Source organism: Macadamia integrifolia, chromosome 2, assembly GCF_013358625.1.
Source record: "Macadamia integrifolia cultivar HAES 741 chromosome 2, SCU_Mint_v3, whole genome shotgun sequence".
NCBI lineage: Eukaryota > Viridiplantae > Streptophyta > Magnoliopsida > Proteales > Proteaceae > Macadamia > Macadamia integrifolia.
In genome coordinates this window covers 17,547,153-17,557,449 of record NC_056558.1, presented here as the reverse complement: position 1 = coordinate 17,557,449, position 10,297 = coordinate 17,547,153, and the positions used below count along the sequence as shown (strand labels likewise).

At 39.5% G+C, this 10,297-nt stretch overlaps 1 protein-coding gene across 1 annotated transcript; it reads right to left on the bottom strand.

Moving 5' to 3' along the window:
• Window positions 1-4,128: 4,128 nt before the first annotated feature.
• Window positions 4,129-8,811, bottom strand: LOC122072235 (protein ACCUMULATION AND REPLICATION OF CHLOROPLASTS 3-like; the record flags this gene model as incomplete). Its single annotated transcript, XM_042636814.1, is given in 2 exon segments — window positions 4,129-4,189; window positions 8,172-8,811. Coding segments are annotated over 2 exon segments (396 nt in total), but the record flags the coding sequence as incomplete, so codon positions are not given.
• Between the last annotated feature and the right edge of the window lie 1,486 nt (window positions 8,812-10,297).

Sequence of the window (10,297 nt, the reverse complement as noted above, 5' to 3'; positions counted from 1 at the left end):
TATCACTTGGAAGGCTTTAAGGTCGCCATGCAATTTCATCGCGTCTCGGAAAATATTATGTGTCGGGCCCTTCCATTGACGTTCAGGGGGGCGGCAGAGAGAGGAATCGAAGCCAACCCAGTCAAAATACAAGCCATTCGGGACATGAGGTCACCCCAGAACGTAAAGCAAGTCCAGGAGCTGACGGTGTATCGTCGGTTGCTGTAAGCGCCGTACTGACGAAAGAGGAAGGAACAACAACGGCCAATATACTACGTCAGCCGAACCCTTTTAGATGCCGAGACAAGAGTGAATATGTGGCCAACACCTTGGGGCTCGGGCCCTGGCTCACAAAGTGCTAAGGCAGGGCCTGTACTGGCCGACAATGAGGAAGGACGCGGAAGCACTGGTCAGAGGCAGTCGGCCTCGACTGGAGAACAGCCTTCCTGCCGCCTCGCCATCGCCAACGACTCCGCATCTGCCCCGAATAGGGCAGGGGCGGAGTTCACACTGACCGAAGGTCCCTCCTTCGGTTGGGAGTTCAGCCAAAGCCGAACGGACCTGACCGAAGGTCCCTCCTTTCGGTTGGGAGTTCGGCCAAAGCCGAACAAGGTCCCTCCTTCGGTTGGGAGTTCGGCCAAAGCCGAACGGACCTGACCGAAGGTCCGTTGGGAGTTCGGCCAAAGCCGAACGACTGACCGACCCTTTCGGTTGGGAGTTCGGCCAAAGCCGAACGGACCTGACCGAAGGTCCCTCCTTCGGTTGGGAGTTCGGCCAAAGCCGAACGGACCTGACCGAGGTCCCCCTTCGGTTGGGAGTTCGGCCAAAGCCGAACCCTGACCGATTCGGTTGGGAGTTCGGCCAAAGCCGAACGGACCTGACCGAAGGTCCCTCCTTCGGTTGGGAGTTCGGCCAAAGCCGAACGTGCCTGACCGAGGGTCCCCCTTTCGGTTGGGAGTTCGGCCAAAGCCGAACGAACTTGACCAAGGACCCCGCCCTCGGCAGGGGGCTCGGCAAAGCCGAGCAGTGCTGACCGAAGGCTCCACCTTCGACAGGGGGCTCAGTAAAGCCGATCCGAAGCGGCCAAAGGTCCTCTTGATCGACCCCAAGGCCTTGGTCACTGGTAATGCCAGGACCGAGGGAACAAGTCAACCTCAGAAGATAGTTACTCCCACAGGAAGAAGCTCCTAGTGGAAGTAAGGGGGCTCCTGATATAGCCAAAATAACCTCTCGGTGGGGGGTAATGACACGTGTCACTGTTAGGACACGTGTCCCCCACCAGACGAAGGGCCCAAGGAACCACTCACACCCGAGCACGCTCAATCACCGAGGCACGCCCGCAGAATCACGCGGGGTCACGTCGTCTGCATGAGGGGAATATTCTCCCAGAAGGTTGGACGTATTCTAGTAGGACTCTAAGAGGGAAGAAAGAAAAAAAACCCTAAGGCTGAAGAGCTATATAAGAAGGCACGGAAGAAAGGGGAAGGTAAGTTCTGAGACTCTCGCCATTACCCACTTATTAAACTGTGCCGCCGACCCTGGTTTGAGCGTCGGAGGATTAACCCCAGACAAAGTTCTGGGCCTCCGTCGTCTGTGTTTGTGTAGGTTGGACCAGCGGGGTTTTTGGCAGCAACAGCCCTAAGGAGGGAAAAAGGAAAAAACTTAGGGAAAAAGGGAAAAATAAAACATAGTTACTAAACTACCCTTAGAACAACATAACTAATACCTCTAACATTTTATGGGCCTAAACTAGGGGTGTAATGGTTGCATATGGGATTAACTGATTTCTTTCCTTTTATATTAGTTTCCTTTATAGTTGGATTCAATTTAAGTTATATTTGTTTTCTTAGGAGTCAAGTTACCAGTTGAGTCAAGTCATTAGTAGTTAGTTTCCTTTTTCAGCTAGTTTCTAATTTCAGTTTTTAGTAAGTACTGTATTAAGAGACTAAATTAAGGTTTCCTTTCAAGGAACCTTATATTTTGTAATTTCCTCCCCTATTAACATTATAAATAAATAAAAGGCTCCTAAAACTGTAATGATTTGAAGAATTAAACCATGGCTGCTGCTACTGCTGCCGCTTCTCTTTGTTGGGATTTGTCTTGTGTTTGATCAAGGCTAATGGAATTGGTGTTTGATCCAGTTCTCTCTGCCATAGTTTTTAAGGCGCTGCTAAGGCGAGGTGTTTGATCCAGTTGACTCTCTGCCATAATTTTTAAGCCGATGGTAACTGATGCAGTCTAGAGATGGTAAGGCAGTGCTCCACCTTACGTGAAGTGGCGCCTTATGGTTTTTTTTTTTTTTTTTCAAAACACATTTTAAAATTACTTGATGAAGATTCCAAATATAGATTTTTTATTGATAGGTGTATGATTTTGTTAACACTTGAGATGTATGGGATCAGCTTTACTCCACCAAAAATAACCAAAACAAACAAAACAAATACACGATTTACAAACAGGGTTTGGGTTTTGTCAAGGGTTTTAAGAAGGGCTTTGAGAAGGAATCAAGAAACAAGGAAGAACCACTGATCTAGGCGACAATTTTGCTCCAGCAATGGTGAGTTTGCTCCGGCAGCGGTGAGCTTCATTCTTCTTTGACAGGAGTAGAAATATAGTGGATGACCTTAGGGCTTAGGCACCCGTTTTGACATTATAGAAGTAAGTATAATAAATACTTGTAGTTTTTATGTTTTCTTTTCTTTATATTTATAATTTTGTTTCATAATTATGTTTTTATATTATATGTTAATATGTTATGATTTATGATGATTGATGATTGATGATTGATGATTGATGAAGATGAACTTAGTTTATTCACTTTACTGATTTGTTTTCTTGATGAATATCTTACATTGGTATGAATATGAACCTTTAATATTTATTTAACATATGAGTAAAAGGATTCAACTAGGATTTGAGCCAATAGATTGGTTTTATAAAAAAAATTACACAGGAACGCTTTAGTCAATAAGGCGACGCTTTATGCCAGCCTTATCGCTAAGGAGCTCCGAAAGACACTCAAACGCCTCTGTCGCCTTACTGCCTTAAAAACTATGCTCTCTGCAGTGGGAAGGCCAAAAGGTCCTCTTCCTTTGCTAATCTTTTTCTCCTCTCAATTAGTCAAGGATCTACTTCTACCGCACCCATCTACAGTTCTACTTTGGATGTTCTTTGACAAGTATCCTGCAGTTTGGGATTAAGTTAGCCTCGCCAATACTAGTTCTACATTACCCAATTTGGTACGGTCTGATCGGAAGAGATTCACATAGAGACTACTGCTATCCAGGCAACAGCCTCTAACGCCCCACACCATTGTGATAGGATGGGGCTTGCCCATCAGCCTACTTTGCCAAGAGGTGGTAGGAATGCAACGACCTAGCGCAACCTGCTTAGACGAAGCAGCAAGGTGCATAAAGGGAGTGACGATTCTTCTTCGAGATAAATCCAAAAGATCAACCAAAACTAGCCTAACCTACGTAAACAACCCACAGGCTTGGCCCGGCCTGAAAGGAAAAAAGTAGGCCTTGTATAGAAGAGGATAGGAAAGGAAGCCTATAGACTCAAGTGACCAACTCAGTGAAAACTCACCCAGTATTCCATGCAAGTCAGTTTAGACCAAACCGACCTAGAGACGAACATGCCAAACCACGGATGAACCATATCGCCAAGAGAAACCATGAACCAGAATAAAAGAGCTGCCCACCCTTAAGTAAATATTTCATTGTAGCCTCATTAGACCATACCTCTCTCTTGATATATCCAGATAACAGGTAGGAGCATAAACTGAAAACATTTTGGAGCTACAAAGATATTAAACCATTAACACACATAAAAAAATTCCTCCTAGAGTAGCTGTTAATACGAATAACAAAACTCTGATATAGTGAAACTGAAAACCACTAGGGATATGTACCAAATCAACTATTTTTTCCAACATAAGGGAATTTTGAAGTTATATACAATTTTTATTCTAGTTTTCTGGGTTGAAACCTTGAAATGTGTCAAAATTTCACCTCAAATCACTGGAAAGCTTAGTATTTCTCATCCATATCAAATATTAACATCTTTTTTTTTTTTTTCCCCCCCCCCCCCCACCCAAAGAAAAAAAAAATTAAGAACAAGGTAAAGCATAATAAGATTGGAGTGCACACCTTCTCCAATGGACCTCTGTAGTAACTGCACATTCAGTGAATCTTTCAGGATGATATTCCTATAATACAATTCACAAGACAAAGAGAATTAGTGAATAAAGCTATACCACACATCTTTGCAGCCCAACAAGATACTGTTGAAGAAGTTGCCATAAAACATGTAATATAATCAAATATACAAAGCATTACATGACTAGAAATTTCTTTTGTTAACCATAATAATTCATCAGTGAAAAGGAAAAGGAGAGAACATCAACCCTCCCCCCCATCAAAAGATATGGAGAGTGAAACTGAGTTCTCAAAAAGGATCTTCACATACATCACCAAGGAACTGTCAAGAACATAATTGTCAAGGTGCCACTTAGAAGTCCGGCTGTTTTTTTGGGGTCCAGGCAATTGATGCCTTTTTGCAAGGCGCCTCGAAATGGTATCGAACTAGGTTTGGTGCTTCTTTATTCCAACATAAATGATTTTATAATTGTTATTACATTTACTTAAGATATTATTCATAAATAAGCAAACATCCCTATTTGAATCCAATAAAAACAATTTAAAAATCAAATTCAAAAATGAAAAAAAGTCAACCCCCCCCTAGTTCAAGAACAAAAACTATAATTTTTTGTTGTGAGGGCGATTTTCAACTTTTAAATGCTAGATATCAGAAAACTCCATAAATCTGATCATGGTAAAACATTGTTAAACACCGAAAGTATGGTAAAATAATCATTTGTTCAGATGGCCATAACTTGCTAAATGAAAATTCCATAAATAATTTTTCAAGTCAAACTTACCAGAGAACAACAACATTTCTCTAAATGTTAATTTTTGATGACTTGATATGACTTAATGTTGATTTTTGATGACTTGGTATGACTCAATGTTTATTTTTTATGATATAAGGTATATGTGGCATACAAAATAATGTTAGAAAAGAGGGGAAATAAAAAATAATACTTGGACACCTTGGTCACCTAAGCACTTAGGTGCCCCTCCACCGCCTTGGGTCGCCTTGACAACTATGGTCGAGAAGCTTTGCCACCATAAGGCAAAGTAACTTAAAATTATATTAAAATTTTTAAAAAGGATACAGGATGAGCATGTTCTATCTATAATAAGTTAGTTAAGGAATGGAAACAAAATGAAGCAACATTAATTCAAGTATGCTAAATGAAGTAGGAAACGGGAAGGGGGAAAGGGGGGAAGGAGCAAACCGCTAATCATAGGGAAAAATAATCCAAACCAAAACAGATGAAGATAGTGCTCCCAAAAATGGACGAGCAAAAAAACAACTTAGAAAGAAAATGAGAAGAAGAATGAATTGGCATAGGAATATTAATGCACATCTAGATAAAAGATGAATAAAAAAAAATTTAACTTTATCAACTAAAAGTGTTCCCAACAAAGAAATTGTCGACGCTACAACTTCACACATAGGTTTTCTTATGTTTTTCATGCCCATTATGTGAGCAATGTAGTAATAGCAGCATGAGAAGTCTGAGGAAAACTTCAGCCAATAATATCAATGAATACCGAAATTTCGCAAACATATTTCAGTATCAACCTCGGTGAAAACGAAACTGCAAGCGACTCTATAGGCATGATTTTGTACCATTTTGGCATTTCGGTTTCATACCGCCAAAACAGTACATTCATTTGATTTAAACACCAAATCTCAATCTCAATCTCAATCAACCCATTTCAACATATTTTGACTGGAACCTATGAATTCGACTCCAACCCCTTGCTCACGAGTTTTTTGGCCATTCCACTTGCAAATCTTAGTGGAACATGTTGGAGGATTCTACAACACATGTATAGCGAAGATTTGGTGCATTTGAGCTAATTTCTTGAAGATCCACAGTTTGAGGTATACTCTATTTCCCTAAAGTAAATTTTTGCAAAAAAAAAAAAGGGTAAATATGCAACAGTTAGGCTTCAATCTTTTATATGTTAGGTATCATAGGCAGATCTACAACTAGACAAAGTCGGATTTAATTTTCTAGCTTAAAAAAAGATTTTCTAGCAACAAATTTTTGAAAAAATAAATTATTACTTAATGGTTGAACGTTCATTTATGGAGTTGTAGTTATAACACTTGTACACTTGTACATATAGTGTCCTTGTAGTTGTACGTTGTAACATTTGACATTTAAAAATATTAAATGATTTTTTCTCCATTTGTAACTTGCAATTGCAAAAGAAAGGCATTCACTGGTTGTGAAGGGTTTTGGACAAAAGAAAGGCATATACTTTGAAGAGACTTTCCCTCCCGTAGTGAAAATGTCATCGATTCAAGTTGTGTTGGGTCTGACTGCAAGCATGAATTTCGAAATTCAGCAACTTGTTGTGAAAACAGCGTTTCCTCATAGTGATTTGGAGGAAGATTTACATGGAAAACCTAGAGATTTCAAAGTCAGAGATAAAAACACATGGTTTGTAGGTAAAGAAAGAGCTTGTATGGTTTGAAATAGACACCAAGGCAGTGGTACAAGAAGTATGAACCATTCATGGTGGATTGTGGGTACAATAGAACAACAGGAAATCACTGTGTAAGTTATAGGAAGTTTGATATATGCTATTGTGTGTACAAGACCTAACATTGCACATGTAGTTGGAATTGTAAGTAGAATTCTGGTCAATCCAGGCAAAGAGCACTAGGATGTAGTAAAATTGATTATGAGGTATCTCATTGGTTCATCCAATGCATGTTTGTGTTTTGGAGGTGATAAACTTGTGTTGCAGGGATACACAAATGCAGATATGGCATGTGACATTGATTCAAGGAAATCTACATTAGGGTACCTGTTTACTTTTGCAGGGGTAGCAGTGTCATGGCAATTGAAATTGCAAAGGTGTGTTATTTTATCAACTACAAAAGCTGAGTATATTATTGCAGTAAAATCCTGCAAAGAGATGTTGTGGATGAAGCAATTCCTTCAAGAACTAGGTTTGAAGCAAGACAGGTACATTGTACATTGTGATAGTCAGAGTGTGATCCACTTAACTAAGAATCCAAGTTTCCATTACACGACAAAATATGTTGATGTAAGGTATTACTGGATTAGGAATGTTTAGGAACAAAAACTTATGGAACTTGATAAGATCCATACTTACAAGAATAGTGTAGATATGATGACAAAAGCATTGCCCAAGAAGCATGACTTTTGCAAAAGCATGGCAGGTTTGGGTGTGGTAGATCCGTTCTTGTGAGTCGGAGAGGGAGTTTCTTGGGTACCTCCTCACATGGAGGGGGACCCAATTAACTTTTGTTTTGTGAAGGAGGTTTTTCAAACCGACATTCCCTTCCCTTCTTTCTTCGTTTATAAAATAGTGATAAGGCAGTGAGCTTAATACAATTTCACATTCTTATTTCTCTCTTCCTTGATTTCCAAAGCCATAATTCCGCAGGAATTTACTGTCATGAGAAAGAAAAAAAAAATGGTCACTTTTGGGTGCTCTGTTTTTGTACACGGTGACAATGCGACAGTGCAACAGCGTGACGTTGTTCTCCTTGTCTAGGGAAGATAAGGAAATGTGACATTTCATCTTGTCTTTGTCCTAGCCAGAATTGAGGTAAGAGTGTTTGTGAATCCACTTTATTATTTGTTGAGATAATTTGTTATCCAAGAGTGGGTTATTTCTCTTAATGCTTGGTAGCCTCTAGTTTAACTAGAGAGTAACATTATAATCCCATTACTTACATAGTGGAAGTTTATCTTGACTAGATCCCGTGGTTTTTCCCTGTTTTTCCCCTTTCACATTGGAAGGGTTTTTCACGTAAAAGTTGGTTTGGCCTTATGGGGTTTGGCTTGAATTTGATTTATCTGCATTATTATTCTCTACATGTTTTCGTTGTTGTATATTTCCATTAATTTACACACAGGTGGGAAAGGGTTTATTTTTCCCAACGATTTTTATCACATCTTTTCAGCTAAGTCAGAGTTCCATTTCAAAACCCCAGCTCCCACCAATTTCTCAAAATTCACAAGCACAGATTTAGACACAACAACGACATGATAAAACACAGTGAAATTTGAATACCAGAATCTCCAAGACGATGACTGGAAAGGAGACTCCAGACAGAAATCGATAACGGCATCTTTCCTGCTGCCGATTGCAATCACTTCAACATAGTTCTTCGAATCGCCCCAAAAATTATCGCAGTCTACAGTATATTCTTCGTTGAGATGACCCTTCAACGACCAATCTTGCTCTAACCTCAGAGAAATTCGAAGAGGTATAGAGACAAGATTAGATTTTCTATGTCGTTTTCTCTGACGAAAGAGAAATCCATTGCACAGAAGTTTCACAGAAGAAGAATGGGATAAGGGTACAGTGGGGACTGTGGAGATACTCGTGGGGAGGAAAAGCTCCATGAGAGGAAAACAAGCCGATATTCATGTGGAGAAACTCCACTGCGGAGCGAGGGAAGCTTCTGAATGAGGGCGAGGAAGACGAGAGTATGTCTACACTCCAAACGATGGAAGGTTAAAGCTGCGTTTGGTGCTTAGGCTGTGTTTGTTTATCACGAAAAGAGAAAAGAAAAAAGAAAACAATCTAAACTGGGAGATTCTGTACGAATTTCTTCCCTTCTTTAAAGATTCAGGATGTGGGGATGGATCCGGCACAGGAACAAAGGAGTTATCCATGGCTGGGAGGACCCAGGCATGTGTCCCTACGTCACTCTAGTCATGGGATGATTATCTAGTCCTGGACCTTATGGAAAGGATCTTTTTATAGTGTGGGACAAAAAATTTTCTTGAGGCAATTGATAAAAATTTCATGGATGATCGAGAAAACTAGATTTTTCTAAAGAAAAAAAACACAAAAATTAAATAAAATAGAAAGAAAATAGGGAGCGACATTCAACCTCAACGATAAACTCCTTTTTTTATATTTTTCTGGTTTCCACTTCTTGTTTATATGATTTAGAACCAAATATCCTTTTTTTTTAATAGGTAACTTGTATGTATTAAGGGAAAAAAATATATATATATAAATACAAACTAAGGCAACACCTACAATCTTCTTTGGGCAGACCAAAAGAAATGTTGAGAGGTCCTTAAATCAAACAGGATAAACCCTGTAACACAATTCATGTAATATAGAAAGAAAAGCTATAACAATGATCCAAACAATTGGATTTGTGATCCCACTTGTATTTTTGAACTATGGTCATCCATTGGCTTTGTTTTATGACTTGGGATACTATGCAATGCCATTTGGAACCCACGAGATTGAGCCAATTCTTAGAATTGTTTTTTACAAGATAGAGCTGCCAATTGTTTGGATCCTTCTCATGAAGCCTATGTTGTCAAAAAATTGGATTTCTATAGAGAAATATTTTCTTAGAAAGGATTCATACAATTGGCAGTTGTCCATTTTCATATTATGACCTAGAAATAATGGTACAAAATGTCCTTAATTCTTAAGATACTTTACTTTTGATAACTTTTTTGAGTAATGGGATAGGATTCCTCTCCATAGAGTCCAAGGACCAGAGAGTGATCCTAGGGCGGGGGTGAGCTAGGGATACGTGCTTAGGTCCTCCCAGCCCTAGGATCACTCTTTGATCCCTCATCTCTGGGTTCTATGGAGAGGAGTTGGATCCTTTCTAAGAAATATTTCTCTACAAAAATCCATTTTTTGGCAACATAGGTTTCATGACAAGGATCCAAACAATTGGCAGTTGTCCTGTAAAAAAACAATCCTAAGAATTGGCTCAATCTCTCTCCCGGGCATATCAGCCTACCCATGAGCAATGGCTTAATTATATTTGACATCTGAAAATTAGGAAAACATAGCCACAACTGACCATGTGATATGATCAAAGTAGAAAAGGTATGAACAATATTTTTTTCTTCCTCTTAGTAAGCTTCTCTCTTATTCTATAAAGAATGTACCACCTGTTCCATGACCTTCTTGGTTTAGGATACATCAAAATTTTACATCCATGTAAAGAAATGAAATTTTTTTTTGCCTCATAGCATGGAAATCTGTAGCCATGTTCTTTGTCATGACAATTTATAATAATTTAGTGAGCTTTTTATTTTCTACGTTAAGTTGGTGTCTGGTTGCTATTTTATGGTCAGGTACGATTTTCTTTTTGTTAGTATGTTGTGGTTGGTTAGGGCTCTTCCCTCCCTTTTTGTAGACTCTTGTCCCAA